General features: G+C 37.7%; 1 protein-coding gene across 1 annotated transcript in view; it reads right to left on the bottom strand.

The window, feature by feature from the left end:
• Positions 1–5595: 5595 nt before the first annotated feature.
• Positions 5596–21173, bottom strand: part of LOC140161662 (uncharacterized) — a 29391-nt gene continuing 13813 nt past the window's right edge. Inside the window, exons 8-17 of the mRNA XM_072184961.1 lie at positions 20633–20769; positions 18984–19060; positions 16736–16886; positions 14630–14793; positions 11378–11944; positions 9625–9828; positions 8410–8759; positions 7496–7727; positions 6174–6641; positions 5596–5672 (exon numbers count right to left, since the gene is read on the bottom strand). Of these exons, the coding sequence (XP_072041062.1) occupies positions 6262–6641; positions 7496–7727; positions 8410–8759; positions 9625–9828; positions 11378–11944; positions 14630–14793; positions 16736–16886; positions 18984–19060; positions 20633–20769 (2262 nt within the window). The 3' untranslated portion in view covers positions 5596–5672; positions 6174–6261. The remainder of the gene's footprint in view (positions 5673–6173; positions 6642–7495; positions 7728–8409; positions 8760–9624; positions 9829–11377; positions 11945–14629; positions 14794–16735; positions 16887–18983; positions 19061–20632; positions 20770–21173) is intronic.

Here is a 21173-nt window from a genome sequence, read left to right as displayed (position 1 = left end):
CCGTTTTATTAAAATAATTTGTACAGAAAAGCATGGCTTTTGTCTTCTTAGCATTTAAGGTCAAATCTGCCACGACAACATCACCAACTTGATTGCTGGCGACTCCTCTTGCATGCTTCAGCTTTCCATCCCCAATTTTCTTGACCATCGTCCATGGAGTATTCCACATCTCTTTGTTACGTTTACGAGTCGAACTTGCGCTGTGTTTCCTCAATCTTTCCAATTTGCGTTGCAAATGATGTCGTCGCCGAACTTTCCTCAACAAATACAATATCACCTAGATCAACATGTGGTATCTCTGTCTTCTCCAACTGCTTCAATGCATCGGTAAGCTGTCTGTAGGCTGTTGCTACGTCACAATTGGACCCGTCAGTAGTAAGTTTGATTCCCATCACTACAGCTGTATTCAGTCGTGAATTCAGCAGCTGAAGCTCATCTTGACGTGCAATGACAAACTTGTCTCTAGCAGACTTCATTCCAGCTGCACTTTTCTTCAGCTCATCAGCTTGTTTATCCACCATCTTCTTGACATTGTCTCTCTTGTCGTCAATGGCTGTACGAACCTTGCTATAATTTGATTCAAACTCCTCCTGTATCTGTTGAACTTTCTGAATGGCCCCGTCCAGCTCCTTCTTTACAACCTGACATTTAACAACCAATCCCTGGATCTCTTCTCGCTGACCCGACGTAGCTGTGTCTAGCTTAACGAGCTCATGCTTCCACGATGGATGTTCCACCACGGTGCAATCCCTGCATATAGGTACGTCACAGGTTTTGCAGTAGAACCAAAGCACCTGTCCGGTATGTTCCTTGCAATGCTCCTCCATGGTCGTCTTAACTAAACTGACCTTACCAGAGCGCAATTCTACCAATGATAGCACACTATGATTTCTTGTCAAACGTAACGTCTTGTGTGCCTATAAAAAAATAAACAGAAATAAAAGGTTAAAATTTGGGACCACTAAGAGCTACTATTAAAGCACGTGTTGTTAATAATACAATGCTGGAAATTGGAACATTTTGTAAAATTGATTCAATAAAATATATTATTGAATACTACGTTACCGATACTTCAAAATTAAAATGTGCAAAAATCTATTTTTATTAAAAAATCCATGCCGGGTAAATTTGTTTTTCACAAAAAACAAAAAAACAAAAACAAAAAAAACCCCTTTTAGTGAGCTACCTGTGAATTGTTTACCGTTATCTAATTTCTCGCATTAATTTTTACACGGTCATGGAGTTGCACTCAAAGTTCCTATAATATTAATGTGCTCTAAGCAAACTTAGGCCTTTCCATGTCTTAAATAGGAAATGGTATAGTTCGAAATTTTTTACAAGCAATTGATTTATAACCCGGGATTATTAGGAAGCAAAAGTACCCATTTCCATAACAAATACCCACAGATCATCATGCATCAACAAATACCTAAACTTGAAAAATATTTTAAACAACTGTTATGTTGTTTAAACCTGGCACTTACACAACCCGAGTTTGTTTATACTGTTTGCTGTGTACATCCCCGCTCCCTGCATTCGCGTACACTCAACCACCCATGCACCCACCCCCACCCACCGACAATCCGGACATAAAAACCCTGGGATTGAAACACACACAAGAGGAATCGGGTCAGTGTTGAAAGTAAGCTTGTTGTTGACATTCATCTTTTCACTCTTTTAATCATACTTTTACAAGCTTCGTACAAAAAATAATTTCCCAAGATTCCTAAGACATAACTATACTTTTTAACAGATACCAGCTAAATGTCCATGCCTGTTTAAATTGTGTGCTAAATAAGCTAACGCTGTTTAAAAATTTAAACAATCCTGTTTAACGGGTGCACTGAAAAATCAGTTATGAATGTTTATTGAAAAAGACTGCTCCTTCCAAAGACTGCTCCTTCTGTAACTGGATCCACTTGAAATTAATGTATTATGTATAGTTTTGTGCCTTTTGTTTTTATAATAAACTGAATCTATAAAAAAAAAGAATCCTATGTTGCATTTGGCTGTGCCCGTCTGAAGTTGGAAACTGATGGATAGCAATCGTTTAAAATCATGGTTAAGGACCTGCGCGGGCGATATCAGACAAAAACGACGACGTATTATACTCTCTTAAATCTAGAGTTTTTTTTTTTTGAGACGAATAGATTGATAGACCTTTTCTGTCTACCTACAATACTAATCACATACCTTGCTACAGTTACTGCACAGAAAATCATCGCACTCCAAGCATCTTGCCACCGCTTCATTACCATCTGAGACATCACAAGACGTGCACACGATCTTCACGTCCTTATCCATCAACTGACGACTTAGAGCTTTCCTATCCTTTAGCTTGGTGACAAGGAAATTGCTTCTCAGACCATCTACGCCATTTGCAGGAAGTGGGGTTGGTTCACGACATACAGGACAGATGACTTCTTTCTTATTGTTCTTACTCCATTCTCTTAGGCATCTTAGGCAGTACGTGTGTAAACAAAGGAGGCTTCTTGGATGCTCGATGTCAGTGTGGCAGATACCACACTGGATGAGGTCATCATCGGCAAACTGCTTCCCTGGTTTATGAGACATCTCCGCTGCCTGGAAAATATAATGCGGTTAACTGAAGTGGCATTGTGATATTTCAGAAGTGATTATCATCATCATCATCATCATCATCATCATCATCATCATCATCATCATCATCATGCATCGTCATCATCCCCATCATTGTTGTAGAATTGTAAATGCCGATGACTATGACAATGGTATTGGACCTAATGTCGGTCCCGGGCTTTCGCTTTAGCATAAAAAATGTCATGGGTTAAATTGTTTATCAACTATGATTATAGTTGATTCTTTTAAAGTAAATAATGGACCATGAAAATAATCTGCATAATCAGTAGCCCACATCAGCATTATAAGTAGTACGTGTCCTATATAACTATCTTTAGGACTACCGTGCATGTAGTAAGGGATCATTTACGTCTCTTTTCTGTTTTATACGTTTACTACGACCATGCTTTTTATTTAAGTCGTTTTTCGAAACAGTCTCGCTTTCGCGACCACCTGCTTATGCGGTAGTTTTGAAAATACCGCATAAGCAGGTGGTCGCCAGGTGGTCCTAATTATTAGGAGAAATAATTTTTGGGAAAACTAAATCCTTCACCATTTTGGGTGACCTTCTTATGGCATGCTGCGCCCGCTTATGATGCGTAAAAGCTTAAAATCCTGGGACTGTATAGTGGTACCTCTCGGAATCGCTAAAATCCTGTATAGCGGTACCTTTCAGATACAACCTTGTTGAGCGGTACCTTTCAGATACAACCCTGTTTAGGGAGTGAAATGTGTTATGAAACCTCGCTAAATTCCTGTTTAAATGTGTATTTTTCTCAAAAGCGCAAATACTGTTTTGGGTATGTTTGTAAAATCTCACGCAATATAAAAACTTGGTGGAGTATAAAGGGGAAAGAGTCTGTATCATCAGAAATGGCAAGAGTACATGACAAAATCCAGATTTGAACGCATGCTGTAATTGTTATCTCATCCTACCTTTTGAAGTTTCTCTTCAACTTGTTGCTGCTGTTGTTGCTGAATACTTCGCTGCGTAGCGGAAATACCTGGATACACAGGCTTCCCAAAGGTAAATCTTTGAGATGATTGTGTGTTTCCTGTGGATGATGACACTGTCTGCCCTTGTTGGGTTTGTTTGAAAGTGAAACCACCAACTATAGACTGGGCAGAAGCAGAAGCTGTTGGCTTACTCAATGATGGTTTGGGATCTGTATTAAGTTAGATATCAAAATAAGTGCTTAAAAGCTGTGTTGGTTAGATGAATCTAAATCTAAGTTTCCTTTTCGGTTTCGTTTTCAATTACACCCGCATTCGGCCTTTTTTTATTATATGATCTTCAAATCGAAGGATAAACGCCATCTTTTCTGTATTATGCACTATTGAAGTACATACTTCCTTCTCCCTTCTCCCGGAAAATGCGGGAAACTGCTGGGGCTATAATTATCGGACTAATAACATTTCAGTACGTTTCAATACCCCTGGAAATCCTTGTAAGCATTACATTACCCTACTATCCGTATTATCCCGTTGTTATATGCTACCATCCAGCATGGGGTGGTGCCCCAGTCAGAACTCTTTCCCGCAGTTGTCCCCCCGTAAAACCCCAGAATTACAAACAATTACAAACAATTTTACTTTTTGAGCCAACTTTGCGCAAAATTTTGAACCCCCTGAAATTCACTTTGCAAAATATATGCACTTTGCAAAAAAAATGTTATATGCTACCATCCAGCATGGGGTGGTGCCCCAGTCAGAACTCTTTCCCGCAGTTGTCACCCCGTAAAACCCCAGAATTACAAAAAATTACAAACAATTTTACTTTTTGAGCCAACTTTGCGCAAAATTTTGTACCCCCTGAAATTCACTTTGCAAAACTCCCACATTCCCCCGATATATCCTGACACAACCACTGCCTAGAGCGAACCAACCGGTCAATCTCTAAAATCCCCACCAGTGGTTCACATTCCCCAGTATGGAGGTCAGAAAAGGTTTCAAAGCATAGTACCTTTCTATTACATGTTTGAATGAAAACAATGACACACTCACTCACACATATTTAAAATTGAGAAATAAGCCAAAACGTATTGCGCTTTGTAAACGAAATTGAAACTACCCCCCCCCCCCCAAACAAAAGCACACTACCATCATTTTCATTCACGTTTTTCTTTTATTTGTATATTTATTCTGCAATTGATATTCATAATTACTGCCTTTGTCAGGATTGTGCATGGAACACTATGATTGTATGGTTTTTCATGTTACAGGTTTTTTTGAGGAATGGCAACGTTCTTAGGGAAGTTTAGAGTTTATTTGAACTGGCCACATTGGATTTTCAGTTGAACATTGCAAGCAGGTGAGTGCTGGGTTCATTTGCATATTTTGAATTTGTGAAGCGGTTTCCTTGTGTACATTATGATGTTGGAACAATAGTAAGATAGGAGACAGGCTAAAACCGTACTCTAAACTCTGAATTCACATGGACTCGTTTCGTATTTACTTACCACACAGCCATGTGGAATCAGACAAAGGCCAAAACATGTGTTTGTAATTATTGTATGGTGTTTTTTGTATTCTGTGACAGTCATTGTTAGTACGGCGTTTTTCCGGGGTATTTTTGTATTATGTGGCGTGTTTTGCACATTTCACCACCCCCATACCAACATATAAATATTTGACTTTAATTGCCAGTAAATTCCAACTGAAGGATTAGGTTTGAGGAAGGTTTCATTTAGCAGAGCAGATAGGAATAAGTATACATTCCTTACTCTCACTGATGATTAGTGTTACAATCTGTTTTTGCATACCTTGAGGTGTAGGCTTAGCAAATGATATACCATTTGCAGGAACAACTGGTTTGGTAGTCTGACCAAAAACAGGTATCTGTGTTGATTGTCCAAACAATGCGGGGGCTGGTGGCTGCTTTATGCTACTAGTTGTTGATGTTGCAGTTGTAGCAGCAGATGACGACATCGTGAATGAAAACCCAGCGAATGGACTCTGAGAGGCAGTGGCTGCGACTGGAGCAGTAGACTTTGGATGTGCAACTGTGCCAACTATTCCTGGAGTTAATGACGTACCTGACAATGGCTTGCCAAAACTAAACATAGTCGTTACACCTGTGAGTTTATAAAGAAATGAAAATCTATGTTAAAAATAGGTAAACAATATAATGTGTATATTAGTCTAGAATCTAGAATTGAACATTATAATAATATATTTTGTTAGAAAATTTAATAAATGATCACATCAAACAACCGTGAGTAGGATAGGAGACATCAGGTCGTTCCAACTTAAGGATTAGGTTTGAGGAATGTTTCATTTGGCATTATTTTAATCCAAAAAAATTAGAGCCGTATTTTTTCTGAAATCGGGAATACATCTCACAGGCATGAGAAAAAAAGGAATATTCTGAAAAAAAAATAAAGAAGCGCGTAAAATATGGCAAAATGCTCAAAACGGGCTAAAAAGAAAATAACAACGCGGAAATTTGGGCCAAAAAAATGAATTCCTTTTAAAAAAGGAAAATTTTCATGCCTGATCTCACCACAAACATGTTGATTTCTCCTCATATTCAGACCAGGTAAGAATGTTTAGTGTTACAATCTGTTTTTGCATACCTTGAGGTGTAGGCTTAGCAAATGATTTACCACTTGCAGGAACAACTGGTTTGGTTGTCTGACCAAAAACAGGTTGTTTTGTTGGTTGTCAAAACACCGCGGGGGCTGGTGGCTGCTTTATGCTACTAGTTGTTGATGTTGCTGTTGTAGCAGCAGCAGCAGATGACGACATCAGGAATGAAAACCCAGCGAATGGAATCCGAGAGGCAGTGGCTGTTACTGGAACAGTAGGCTTTAGCTGTGCAAACATTGAAACTGTTTGCTGCTGCTGTTGCTGAATAGTTTGCTGCATAGTAGAAACACGTGGAGACACAGGCTTGCCAAAAACAAATGTCGGAAGTGACTGCAGTGTATTTCCAGAAGATGGTGATACTGTCTGACCTTGTTGGATTTGTTCGAAACCAACAAAATTAGGCTGGGCAAAAGCAGCAGCTGCTGATTCACTCAATGAAGGATACGCTGGGAGACCTATTAAAGGAAATAAAAATAAGATAGGAAATTATATTAGCTATCTATGGTCATATTACCAGTTATGGTACCTTGATTTTCTAATTCAAGTGTTTCTGGCACCTATGGTTATCCTCCGTACTCTGCTGACATAGGGAATGCTCTTCCTGAACGTGTTTTCAACCAGGATATGCAGAGGTACAATCGGGAAGTAAAGCGCTATCTTTGCGACAACCTGTCAGCATCACCTAGTAATATGTAACTGTAGCATTGACATTACAGATAATACAAAACTGGTGGTTCTACACATGAAATATCTGAAAGAACCTTAGAACAAGCAAATATATTGTTTCACTTTGAATTAGTCAATTGAAAACTAGAAAAGATATTTAAAAACAAAAGCACCGAGAATGCAGAAGCCTCGCTTGAATTGAGGATTCGCAACTGTAAATGGGTAATTTGCTCTGCACAGGTTTTTAAAAACCCAATAATTCCACATGCCCAAAAAAAAAAAAAAAAAACATTTCCATATAAAATCCTCCAGAGACTGATCCGGTACAAAAGAAAAGCATGTTTTCCTCAGACTCATGGCTATTTCCGATTTTGATATAAAATTGGATCGGTTGAGCCCATATTTATTGGTCGAGCTATGAGTTTTAAAATATTTTAAAACTCATAGCGAGACCAATAATTATGGGCGTAAAGCATCCAATTTTATCATTATTATGTTTTGGATCCAATATTATCACAACTTGGATCCATCAAAACATAATAATCGGAGCAATTTGGATGACCTCTGGATGTTTTGATCAAATTTCCCACTCCTTCAAATTTATTTCCAGCATAATCTCTTAAATCTAATGAAATTCTAGTACCTTTTTTAACCACCCCATCAGGCTCTTCACCAACAGCTTCTAATTTGCTCTGACATTCTTCAAAAACTTGCTTGAACCTGAGTGCTGTTTCCTCCAGTTTAAACTTGATGGCCAGCTTCTCACATTGTGGCTGTCCTTCTGCCGCATCCATCGCTTGCCAACCCCACGAGGTCTTGGATCCTGATTTGGAGGCAAGCTTCATGTCTGGAGTGATGTAATGATTAGCACACACCTGTAAAGTAGTTGTGTAAGAGCAATGTTTATAACGTTCGATTCCAAGTAGTTTTGAAAGTGTGCAGCTGCTAAGATATACTTTAAAGTTTGAACACCAAAAAACACATTCTTAAACACTTGGGAATGTTCCTGCAATCTTATTGGTTCTTACCCAGCTTTACCCGTGTAATATGACACGATATCACACGGGACAGCGCGTGTGCGTCGACGCGATATGCGTACTCGCTATTTGGACCAATCGGAGGCGCACAGCAACAACGGGACTGATCGATTTTAAGCCCTAGGTAATTCCTTGCAAAATGTAGGATTTAATTTGATTAAAATTTGTATGGTATTTTTTATTGTTTTACTTAAAATAATGATGTCGCCCGTGTTATATGAGACGATAGATGCACTCCAGCGGCTAAAAACAATACCTTTATTCTCTAAATATCAATCAGATTTAGAGTTGCAAAAAGTTCCAAAAGCAAACTGAGTGATGTTAGCAGTGACTGACTGCCAATATTCAAAACAGACCTTAAGATAATACCGTATGCCATCATGCAACATATATGCACTCACCCACGCATTATCTATAGTTCGAATGGCACTACTCTATCCAAAATATGAGTGGATGCATGGATATGACTATGACAAGATCGACGAAGGCATTTTAAGAATATAATTAAAATTAAAATTACCTTCAAACCTTGCTCATGTCGCATGATGACTCTAAACCGTCCAGTTTCTTCATTGCTCAAGATCTTAACATCCCCTACACCACGATCCTTCCAAGCACTTCCTTTCTCATCGAAACGATACAGTTTGGAACGGGAGCAGAAAAGAACCTTCTCAATTTCTTCCCCAGTTTGTAGGTCTAATTTCTCTGGTAGTTTGACTAAAGGCTCAATACGGGTGTCGCGTTCTTCTTCTGGATTGTGTTCAGCATTTCCAGAAACAGCCGGTATTACTGACGACGAGGTCGGTGGAATTGGCGAATTCTTGAAAATTTCACTGAAAGCTGATTCCACCTTTGGCATTGGTTTGGGATCTGTATGAGGTAAAATATGAAAAAACGTATTTAAAGAAGCTGATTAGTCAGTGCATCTAAATCTAAACTTCCTTTTCTGTTTCTTTTTGCATTTATAATGTGTCTTCCAACTTATATATTTCATATACCCAGTAAAGAAATGGATAAAACAATCTAAAACATAACACGATAAAATATTCAGATCAATATTTGAAATTATACAGCCCAGTCACTTCACATCAATATTATTTCATATCTAACAGTCATGCAAACAAACATACAAAGCAATTACACCCCCACCCCACACCCCAACCAATATACACATCATCCACATACATATGTGATCAGCTCCTACAAAAACCGGAACACGTCGCCAGATATGTTTTTGAGTTCTAGCCTTTAAAGATGACATTCCCATTTAAAAAATGAAATTTTGGAATTCCTAATTTCATGGTTTTGGACTGTGGGACTAAGTGGACTTTCTAGTCCTTGAAAGTACTTATTCAAAAGAGGTTTATTTAATCAATAAATAACAGTTGAACTATGATAATCCCTATTCATTCCTGTGTAATGTTGGAAACTAATTGGTCCATTACTCAGAAGAGCAATTTGGCAAAAATATCAAGGTATCATTTACAAAATTATCCATATCTGGAGAAGTATTGATACTATTTATATAATTCTGGTATCATTTTAAAGTTGATTATCTAGTGCGTACATTTTTATTCAAATCATAAAATGTCGAAAATGCGACTTGTTCCTGGTTTTGTCAGAGCGGGTCACATATTACACACGCACAAAAATGAAAAAAAAAATGTTTCAAAAGGTTAAACAGATAAACAGATAATACCAATATTCCAGACGTACATGTTTACAAATTCCTTACCAGTTTCTTTCTTATTAACAGCAGGAGCAGCGGTTTCCTTACGATCGGACCTAGATAAGATTTCCAATGAGTGGATATCAGATTTCTCAGGAGTGGTGGCATCTTCACTTCCAACGATGTCACTCTTAGATGACTCTGTGACACCTGTAGAGATCTTGTTGGCAGCTCCTGTCTTCAAGTCTTCAACAGCTGCTTCAAAGATGTCTGTGAATATGATTTAGTATACAAATATTTACTGTTCATGAGGGATATGGTGGAAATTATTGGTCCCCGTGGACCTACTATTCTTCTGAGACCACAAATATGTCAATATGAGCAAACAAGGCCTTTATTGTAGATATAGGCTTAGTCATACACGTAGGTCAAGCAAAGTCAACGCTAGATCGGCCTTCCTTGCTTTGGTTTGATTGAACATACATGCATGCAGCATACACGGTTGAGCGGCTAAAGCTTACATTGAAAATGTTGTAACCTCCATTGTAATACCGCCATCAGGCGTGTAACCTGTTGTCTGTTATGGCATCATCAATACGACACTGATAAACCTCCAATGCAACTCAAATTATGACTTCTTTATTATCTACATGCAGTTCTGCGCTGCATGTTCTTGTTGTTGGGCCATGCTGTATAAGGATAACAACATCTGTTCCTCTGATACTTCTTTATCCAGATAGGACACGGCATTCCTGTTTTCTATCTTGGTCTTTAGGTCTATACGTCTGCCAGTTCTTGTGAAACCAAGGCCCTACCGGCTATTGTCTCTCACTCTAATGAAGTTCGTTAACCCTATTCTGCTGCTCCTTTCCTCCTTGTTTTAATACAACTTTGGACATACACAAATTGGGTTTGAGAGTCCACTAGCATTTTCATAATGTGGTACGTCACAACTTGCATACACTTCAGGTGACTTGTATTATAACATGGGGATTTTGCTAATATTGCCAAGATTCATAAGCTTTGTATTTCTGAATTTGTAAACAACCTATGGTTAACTTCAGCATTACTGGATGATGTTGTAACGATGATTACAGCTCTGGGCCTTCTCTGCTACATACTACTAAAGACGCAAATATGTTCTCCAGATTCCAGACAAATATACTACTACTCTTTTGGGATTAAACATAATTATTATCCATTAAAAATCATAGTTCAATTCCTTGGCTCAATTCTAATCCTTTAGTAGCAACTATTAATAAAGGTCAAATTTTTGGAACTAAGGACTAAGGTGTTTTTTGTATGCTGTAATAATCACGTCTAAAGACATTGAATAAAAATATTTGAATTTTGCCACTGCGATTGTAGGAAAACGTGCAAAATTACATGTTGACTTGGGACTTTCGCCAGTTAATTTCAACTTAACGATTACATTGGGCTATGTTTCATTAAGAAAAACAAGACAATATTCATTTTTAATTCCAAAAAATTAATACCGTATTTTTTAGGAATCAGGAATAAGTAGGTATCAATAGAAAATCCTCAAACACTCAAACACAAAAATCCTTAAGATCAGCATTTTCCTCTGCTTTTGTACAGGAACGGAAAACAACAGTCCTGAAATTACTAAATTCTCAAACCTTGCATAGCTGCCATAGGCGCACCCCTCCTCTTCACCTTTGCCTACACACACTCTTCTCAAATTATGCTTTGATGAGAACCATGATTGGTCTTGAATATGAGAATATGTAGCTGATAGCCTTATGTAATGACATGCCACTGTACAAACATCGAAACCTTTTATATCATTTATACGCACCTTTAAATTTGGCAGCAGTTTCTGGCGTCTTGAAGCGGACAGCCAATTTCTCAAGTGCTGGCTCCCCATCTGATGCGTCCATTGCATGCCAAACCCACGATCTATCTGAACCATCATTTGGAGTCAGCTTCATAGATTCATTCAGATAATGATTAGCACAAACCCTTATCATCTGGTCACGGCGCATCACGATACGGTATCTATTTGAGGTATGGTTATGTAACAATTTGATGTCACCGATCCCACGCTCATTCCACTGACTCGTTTCGCTATCAAATCTGAACAGCTTACAACGATGACTAAACACAACCGACTCATCTTCTTCACCTGTTTTTAACTCTACTTTGTCTGGAAGCTGGACTATGGGATAAAAGTGGATATCATCCCAGTCTTCAGTGATGCGATATTCACCATCAGCCCCATCTGCAGAACGGAATGAAGATGTGGATTCCTGGGATTGCGCCATTTTGAAAATTGATGTTGGATTTGGCCCTTCTGGGATACTGATGCTGGAACTCTTTTTGGCATCTTCCTTCTTCAAGTCTTCGACAACTGCTTCAAATATGTCTGTGAATATGATAAAGTAAAGACATTCTTGAACATGAACTTGATTACTCTATAATTATTGTTATTTGGAGATTTTGATATCATTACCAAGATTCATCAGCTTTGTGTTCTTGAATTTGTAAACATAACTTCAGCATTGCTAGTTGACGTTGCAACGAGAATTACAGCTCTGGGTCTAATTTACTACACACTAAACACTAAACACGCATATACTCCCGATTCCAGACAAATACAGTACTACTTAGTACTATCTTATTTTTCCAGATAAGTCATAAATTTAGATCAATCTGATCCTTTAGCTGCAAATAACAGGCGATAAAATTTCAATTTTAATATTTGGCGTCCAAACATGCATTTGATGGTGTTTAGTATAAGTCTAATATCAGTCTATGCACTCTCTTTTTTTGACAAACACATTTTCAGTAATATTTTATAACCAATGTCCATGTAAGTCAACATTAAACATAGGCGTAGATCCCGGGGGGATGGGGGATAAATCCCCCCAATATTTTGCCAGGGGGATGGTCCATACAATCATCCCCCAATGTTGTATGTGGGTTTCTGAAGTGCAAATTTTTTCGCGCGAATTTATTCCACTTTTACACCATATTTCAATAGTTTAGCTTCAAAATGGCAACATTTATTGAGCCACTGACATTAAAAGATTAAGTGTAATAACGTAGCCTATACTTAAGATTCTGAATGGTTAAGACTTGTGTCAAATCTGTGAATTGTTTGGCTGCAATTGTAAGAGAAATTTTTTTGTAACCAACAATGTCCGTGTAAGTCAGCATTTAACATAAAATATTAAAAGATTAAGGGTAGACAAGGTATTGTTGGTTGAAGCAACCTAAAATCGATTTTCATTCTCCAGATCAATATATTATTGAAAATTAACACCTTGATGTTTTGAAAAAGTGCATTCTACAAATCGTATACTTTGCAAACTTGCTTAATTTATTGTTGTTAATGAGTTATGTACGTTTTACAAAAGTGTTGTTGTTTCAGCCCTCTTTACAACGTAACTCAAGAACCGCAGCACCTATAAAAGTATATCTGTGATATTTTAATTCTTCTACACGCTCGCTTCTGAATTGAGCGATGCAGTTTTTGCCAAAGCTCACTACCATTCGTAAGATGCTGTGAACTACCAAATCACAACAGTTTAAAATAATTAATAACCTTAAGTGTAATAACGTAGCCTATACTTAAGATTCTGAATGGATACGGTATCTATTTGAGGTAGGGTTATGTAACAATTTGATGTCGCCAATCCCACGCTCATTCCATTGACTCGTTTCCCTGTCAAATCTGAACAGCTTACAACGATGACTAAACACAACCGACTCATCTTCTTCACCTGTTTTTAACTCTACTTTGTCTGGAAGATGGACTATAGGATAAAAGTGGATATCATCCCGGTCTTCAGTGGTGTAATATTCACCATCAGCCCCATCTGGAGACCTGATAAGTCCTGGAGATCTTAAGAATCCACGGGATTTCTGAGGCTTAGATGGAGGTTTTGTGGTGATGGGGCCAATGTCCATATGGAATGAAAATGTGGATCCCTGGGATTGCGCCATTTCGGAAAATGATGATGTCGGGTTTGCCCGTTCTGGAATACTGATGCTGGCAGATTCCTTCTTCAAATTTTCGACAGCTGCTTTAAAATATGACAAAATCAATACATTCTTGAACATGAATTTGGATCCTATATTGTTACACGGATATCTTGTAATTATTGCCAAGATTTACCAGCTTTGTGTTCCTTCATTCAGCATTACTGGCTGAGGTTTTAGCGAGGATTACAGCTTAGGATGTTATATGCTACATACTAAACACGCAAAGATGCACTCCACTCCCGATTCCAGACAAATATAGTATTAATTTTTTGGAATTACAAAATATTATCTTGTTTTTGCAAAATAATAAACCATAGCTCAATCTTAATCCTTTAGTACCAGTAGTTGCAACTAACTGGCAATAAAATTCCAATTTTGATATTTTGGCAATTTTTGAAAAGAAGGGCCAAAACATGCGTTAAATTGTGCTTTTGCATTGAGTTCAACTAAAAGTTAAAGTAAACATGGTATTCTAGCAAACTGTTACATTGAAATGTAGCATACAAATTCATGATATTTCAGTATGTATGGGTCCCGAATTTCAGCATGTATGGGGCCTATTGGCATGTGTGCCCGGCAGCCCGTATACGGTATGAGACTACGCGGTTCGTTATTAAGGTGGACCCACACAAAGGTTTGCAAATAACAAAGGTTTTTAAATACAAATAATATGCAAACTATTCATAAATGTACCAATAACATGATAGAAACGATACAACACAAGAGGTGAGCATTATTCTATCATCCTACCAAGTTAAAAGTTAATCGGTTATTGCGTTTGGGCTGCAGCATTTAATTAATGGAATTCCATGCAAAATATGCAAATAAGCTCATTCATATATTCATAAATATACAAATAACATGATACAAAACTATACAGCACACCAGGCCAACATACTCTATGACCCTGCCAAGTTTTAAGTTGATATATAGCTATGGCGTTGAATCTGCAACGTGGATTTTCAGGTGATTTCGGCATCACGGAAAAAGGTTTAGCTTATTTTAAAGTTACATGACCCTAACAACACAAATAAACTCATTAGAAATGTATTTTTAGCCTTACTGCTAGGGTTTTGCCTGCCGCGTGCTTTCATAGCTGCAATGTCAGCGTCCGTTAATTTGCCGTCACCGAGTTTCTGGCCTGATGGAAGCTCTGGCAGACGCTTTGCCCTCCTCTCATTCTCCATGTCGTATAGGTTGGAATTTAGGTTATTTAAACTGGCTGGTCTGTAAGAAACAAAAATGAACAAAATAAAGGAGAAGCATAATGTCTTTAAAATTGAATGATCTTCATGATTGTAACCATTACTGTGTTAATGGCAGACTTATATCTGTGCAATTATTGAACCAATTAAGCCGGGGGGGGGGGAGGGCCCCAACTTTGGAAGTGACGCGTATGTGGGGCTGTTAAGACCCCGTTTTTCAATGTTGCTGTCACCCAAAGACCCCATATTTTTTTACGAATACATGTTCTGTCACCCGAAGACCCCCTATTTTTCCATTTGATCTGTCACCCAAAGACCCTTACAAGTTCAATTTTAATAGCAACTTTCATTTATCACTGATTTTGTCACTTATTTTGAAAAAAACGAAGAAGTTTGAAGCCATTTAGAACTAGAAATTTGATTTTCGAGGTTTCTGTGGCGCTGTTTCGGCTCTCACCCAAAGATTCCATTAACAAAAGTCATGTTCTCCAATGACCCCGTATTTTTTACATTTTGCTCTCACCGAATGCCAAAAATCATGCTCTCACCCAATGACCCCATATTTTTTAAATTTTGCTCTCACCGAATGCCCCTTAGTGCGAAAGTGCCAGCTCTACATCTATATCCATTTCAAATTGAAGTGCCCCCGGGCAATTAAGAAACCTGATCTACTTCTCATCATGCACCATTTTGGAGTCACTTCCGCTAACTCTTCCCAAAACGTTTAATGGTCCTGGATTTATGTCTGTGTTGTACATGTATATTTATGTAAACATTGTGACGTGCCCCGAGTAATTTAATTTTATCTGTTAACTTACTAATAGTTAGATTTTAGATTTTACTAATAGTCTAGAAGGTTCATAGTATTACATAATATGGAAAATCCTTGTGGCTATAATAATTTGAGTGTGGCAGAATTAGCTTTTCTTTGAATGGGGTTTCCCAGTTTTACTACTTTGGTATGAAAGAAAGCTGCAAGAGATATTCGTGCACGTGGTATATGAATTACCATAAAGACCGGTCAAAGCCGTACATGACATTATTTGAAATCCCAAAGTTGTATCTAACATGTCTAAAGTGTGAACATGATTGCATTATATGCGCATTACAGTCACTGCATGGGAAATAACTAAATAAACATCTCAAAAAAAGTAATTAACCCCCTTAAATAATGGCCATTATTCAAAAATGGGCTATTGTATTACAAATCTGTAAAATGCCGTGGAAGCAGAATTTATGTCTGCGCATTTTGACACCTCATTTGATACGATAGCCCAGAAAACAATAAAACACCGGTCAGTTTAATGTAGTGAGGTCCAGATTTGAAAGTTGCACTTACATACAAATTTTTACAATACAAAAACATTCAGATATCATTACACAGGTTTCCTTCCATTACACTGAATACAAAATCAATTCGATTTACTGCAACTTTCAAATCTTGGGTTACATTGATTTAAATGTACGCTGTGACGTCAACATTTAGTCAATTGCTGCAAATGAGGTTTCAAAAAGTGCAGAAATAAATTCTGCTTCCAACGCATTTTACAGATTTGTAATACAATCACCCGTTTTTGAATAATGGTTATTATTTAAGGGGGGTTAGTTACTTTTTTGAGATGTTTAGTTAGATGTGTTTAATACGTAAGGAGAAGAAGTATCATGGGAATAGACCATGTGGTATTCCACAATTCGCTGTCGTAGTGCACGTTATAATATGACCGTTGCTAGGCCAACTGGATCACGCTTTCTTTGTTACGAACCACTGATCGAAATGATCACAACACAAAGCCTATGGCATATCAAAATTCGGAACAGGTGTATAGACCAAGGCTTGGAGCAGTAACCAATGGTTACTATAACGTGCACTACGACAGCGAATGGAGGTGTCTGGCTTAGATTAAATCACCATTAATTAGCATAAACTGGGTGATATAATCTACAAGTTATGCCCATTTACTCACGATTGGATATGGTTACTTTCTGGGCTTGTTGGACTCTGTTTGATGATGGAACCACCACCACCCCTGATACCACCAGATGGGGTGACAATTTGACCTCGTCCTCTTATGGCATGCTCCCCTTGTGGTGGGTGTCCTGCACGAAATGGTTTAGCTGCGGAAGAAATGAGTGCAAAATTAGGTAATTTAAAAAAAAATCTTACATGAAAGTATGAAATATAATGCAAATAATGTGGTCTTTCTGGACACGATCCCATTTCTGAAAATTTAAATGCCTTCATGCTCGAATGCTACAATGGAAGTCTCAATGAATATAGGTAAAATTATACCAGATTTCTAATACCAATAGAGATTCATTAAGGGCTGGGGTAAGGGCAAACTTAAAGTACCGGTAACTGGAGAGAGGAAGCGACGAGAAAGGTTCATGTTTGCTTTAAATTTTGGAGCGTTTTTCCCGAAATTTGATATTTTGGTGATATTTCAAGAAAGCGACATGCCAAAGACAAATCATTTGGCACATACTTTGTTATTGTTAATAAAACTCTTTTCTGCATACCTACGTTACAATTCGTTTTGGTGATTTAGTAATATTATAAATTTTGTGACTGCATTTTGGCGTTTTAATGCGTTTTAAGCTTACCGTCGAATTAACGCTGATATCTGGTCCTGCTCCTTTAATAATTTCTGTCTGCTCGTCGGCTTTTGCAAATAACAGAATGCAGATTAGCTCTGAATAAGTACTGTATTCCTCTCGGTGGGTCTTTTCATGATATAATTACTTTGAATTCCATGTAACAACCCAAAATTTACCTCTGAATTCAGGGTTCAAGGCTGCTTTCGGAAAAGCCGTAGTCTTTGGTACTGTATCAATATCTCAAAAAGTGCACGAGTGGCGACTACGTTTTATACTTCCCGTATTAATACTTGCGTCCTAATAATATACTTCTTTGTATACGTTGATTGTACAGTGATTGAATCACTTTACAATTAACGTATACAGAGAATAATTTCGTTACATGTCAATGACCTCTATATATTTATCTGGTAAGTATGATTTCAGGTATAGACCCTTTATGCATCTTCCGTGCTTTCTATTACGTAATTTCTTTACCCACAGGCATGTGCCAATATTGCGTAACGACAAAGGTGAATATATTTCTTTGACACCGAGTAGGATGTAATGTTTGGGTGGCCGAGCCGTCTAAGGCGTTGTACTTGATTTCTTTGATGCTGCTGATCGTCGCTGGTTCGAAACCTTGTTATTATTTCATCTTTTTTTTTCTTATGCTGCTTTATTTTTCCAGCGCGTAGAAACTGATTTATATTCCTTTTTGTATTATTTATTTATTTATTTATTTATTTATTTATTTATTTATTTATTTATTTATTTATTTATTTATTTATTTATTTATTTATTTATTTACATAATATCTACTTAATGACGTTTTGGGGCTCGATAAAACTAACACATGTATTTATTTTATTTTATTTTTCGATTGATTATTTGAATGACGTGATGATTGATCGATTGCTACTTTAGTTGTGGGACTTCTATTTGAATGACATGGTACATTAATATTGGTTTATTCCGTTAAGCATTATCAAGGATTAATATCACAGATATGTAGTTAGTTTAGTGGTACTATCCCGTGCTACAGAACCGAGAGATACCGGGTTCGATTCCCATCTATGGCTATTTTTTATCATCAAAATTACTGCAGTAAGTTTATTTGGCACGCGAGGCTCAGTTAGTCATTTTCTGATGGCTGTGCCTCTTACAGACACCCTCCCTCCTATAGTGGGAATTCCAATTGAATGAACGCAGCTTTCAATAGCGTGACGAATTTTTGCGTACACTGCGTGATGTACGCCAGCGTGTGCGACTGTGCGTGAGTAACGCGGAAGTGAATCCAACCATGCCAACGCACTTGTGATTGGATAGCATTGTATCCAAGGTCGTGCGTTCGCGTTGTAGTTTGAAATACGCAATATACGATCGCGGTTGGATCGAGTGCAGCTGTAAAAAGCTGCGTTCATTCAATTGGAATTCTTACTATAGAATCAAAATCTATTCACATCCCTTAAGCTTTCTAGCATTTCTGCTAATATTTGTTTCAATCTGTGATTATCTGTCAAGCAAAGCATTACATCAGTCGTAAAAGTTTGAAGGGGATATATGGGGATTCCCATTATTCGATGAAATGCGTGTATGGAATGCCATTAGGCTGGTATGGTATAATAGTTGACTTACCAATTTGAGCTATGTTTTTCCTGGCGATGTTTCTTTGCCTTACAGCTTCCTTGATCCTATCGACTTCTTGTTGATACCTATACATTCAAAATGGAACATATTAAGTACCAGTGGCGTAGCTAGGGGTGGGCAGGGTGGGCGACTCGCCCACCCTGGAAAAATCTGGGGGGAAATTTTTAGCGAGAAGGGAAAAAAAGAGAAAGGAAAGGGGAAGAAAAAAGAAAAGAATGGAAAAAGAAGGAAATAGAAAGGAAAGAAGGGAAAAAGAAAGGAAAAAAGAAAGAAGGGGAAAGGAAAGAAGAGAAAAGGAAGAGGGAATGGGGAAAGAAAGGGTCCAGAGGGAAGGAAAAGCAACAGAGAGGAATCCTAAATAAATAAAAAATTGTACACAAATACGGCTATACCCGCATGTTATCGGTGTACACAAACTTAGTCCTTATTTGCTGAGGACTTAGGTTGCTGTTGTCAGTCTCTCTAATTCACAGTGAAGCTATGCAATTTGATAGATTGAAATTCACAATATGCAATTTGATTAGGGGAAAGCTAATTCCAGAGGGAGTATGTAAATTAAATGGAACAGCCATTTCGGAGGGAGTATGTAAATTAAATAGAACAGCCAAAGGTATGTAATTTAAATGGAACAGCCTTAACGCTTCACACTGGTATTTCCAATTATCATCATCTATAATTATTATAATACGCGATTGAAATTTAGGGGAAAGCTATTCCAGAGGGAGTATGTAAATTAAATGGAACAGCCTATTTTGTGGCCATTTCAGAGGGAGTATGTAAATTAAATAGAACAGCCAATGTATGTAATTTAACTGGAACAGCCTTAACGTTTATGTCATCTATATTATAATTACGCTATTGTCTGTGAATCTGTCTGTTTAGTCCTACGTGTATGGGGTGATGTGGGATGGGTGTTATTAACAATATAATTCTCAGGTGCAGTCTGCATGTGTACAAACTCTGAGCCCTGAAGCTGCTTTATTTATTTTGATGATAAACGGACGGCCCTTTTTTAACATTTGGGGCCCATAATATTTGACTCATGAGGCTCATGTACATATGTTGAAGTATAATTCTCAAGTGCTATCAGTAGACCCAAGCTGGGCACTGTAGCTGCTTTATTTACTAATGTTTTAGCGTTTGGGACCCTGGGGCCCATATTATGTGATATATGGGGCTCATATGTACATATAATAATATAATTCTCAGGTGCAATATGTGTATTAACTTTGAGCTCTGAAGCTGCTTTATTTGATGAAAAACGGCGGCCCTTTGCTTTAAAGTACCATGTAATCTGTAGGAGAAGAAGCATTTTTGGTAAAAATCACATTTTACTCATTCGTGACATTTGACCCCAAATGGGTCAAGTCAAATATGAAGGCTGGGCTAGTAGAGCTTTTGCCCTAGTTTGGTCACAAAAGCATCAAAAGGTAAAGTGGAAATCTTTAAAACAATATAACTGTTATATTGTTTTAAAGATTTCCACTTTACCTTTTGATGCTTTTGAGAATGATGAATCATGCATGGAATAAAATAAAGGCCGTGATTGTACAAACTACTATAGCCTTTTCATGCATAAAACATTGCAGAGTAAAACAATGATAAGAAATATGTACGGGCCAAATCTTGATACATACCTCTTGCGATCCCGCATTGCGCCCTCCTTTGTCTCCTTTAGAGCAGCTTCGAGTGCCTTGACTCTTTCTGTGCTTGCACGCAGACGTCTCTCCCACTTGGGCAGCTCACATCGAAGGTCAGCATTATCTCGGGTCAGCTGGAAGTACAACATAAAAAAGTTTATTTGAGTAATATACACATTCCTGGGGGTAGATATAGGAGGGTACGGGGGTGTGCGGCAGATTCGGTTGCATTTTCAGCCATTTTGGTTTATTGATAACTCTCATAATTGAAAATTTGGTTTAAGAAACGGTTTTTTTTTTCTTTTCAAAACGTTCTCGAAAAAGTTCGGGTCTGTTTTGGTTTAAAGTCGGGTAGTTTTGCTGAGTCCCAGCCACACATTCCCACCCAAACCAAAGACTGTGGTCGAACAAAGGGCACATATGTATTGTTAAATTTAAAGAAACGTGAGCTTTTTCATGTATACGGGGGAAGGGGTCTCAACTTTAATAGGTTTGGGTGGGGATTTTTAATTTTAAAATTTTAGATTTAAAGTTAATG

This window comes from Amphiura filiformis, chromosome 10, assembly GCF_039555335.1.
Source record: "Amphiura filiformis chromosome 10, Afil_fr2py, whole genome shotgun sequence".
NCBI classification, from domain to species: domain Eukaryota; kingdom Metazoa; phylum Echinodermata; class Ophiuroidea; order Amphilepidida; family Amphiuridae; genus Amphiura; species Amphiura filiformis.
The sequence above is the reverse complement of the archived record's forward strand: the minus strand, read 5'-3'. Positions and strand labels throughout refer to the sequence as shown.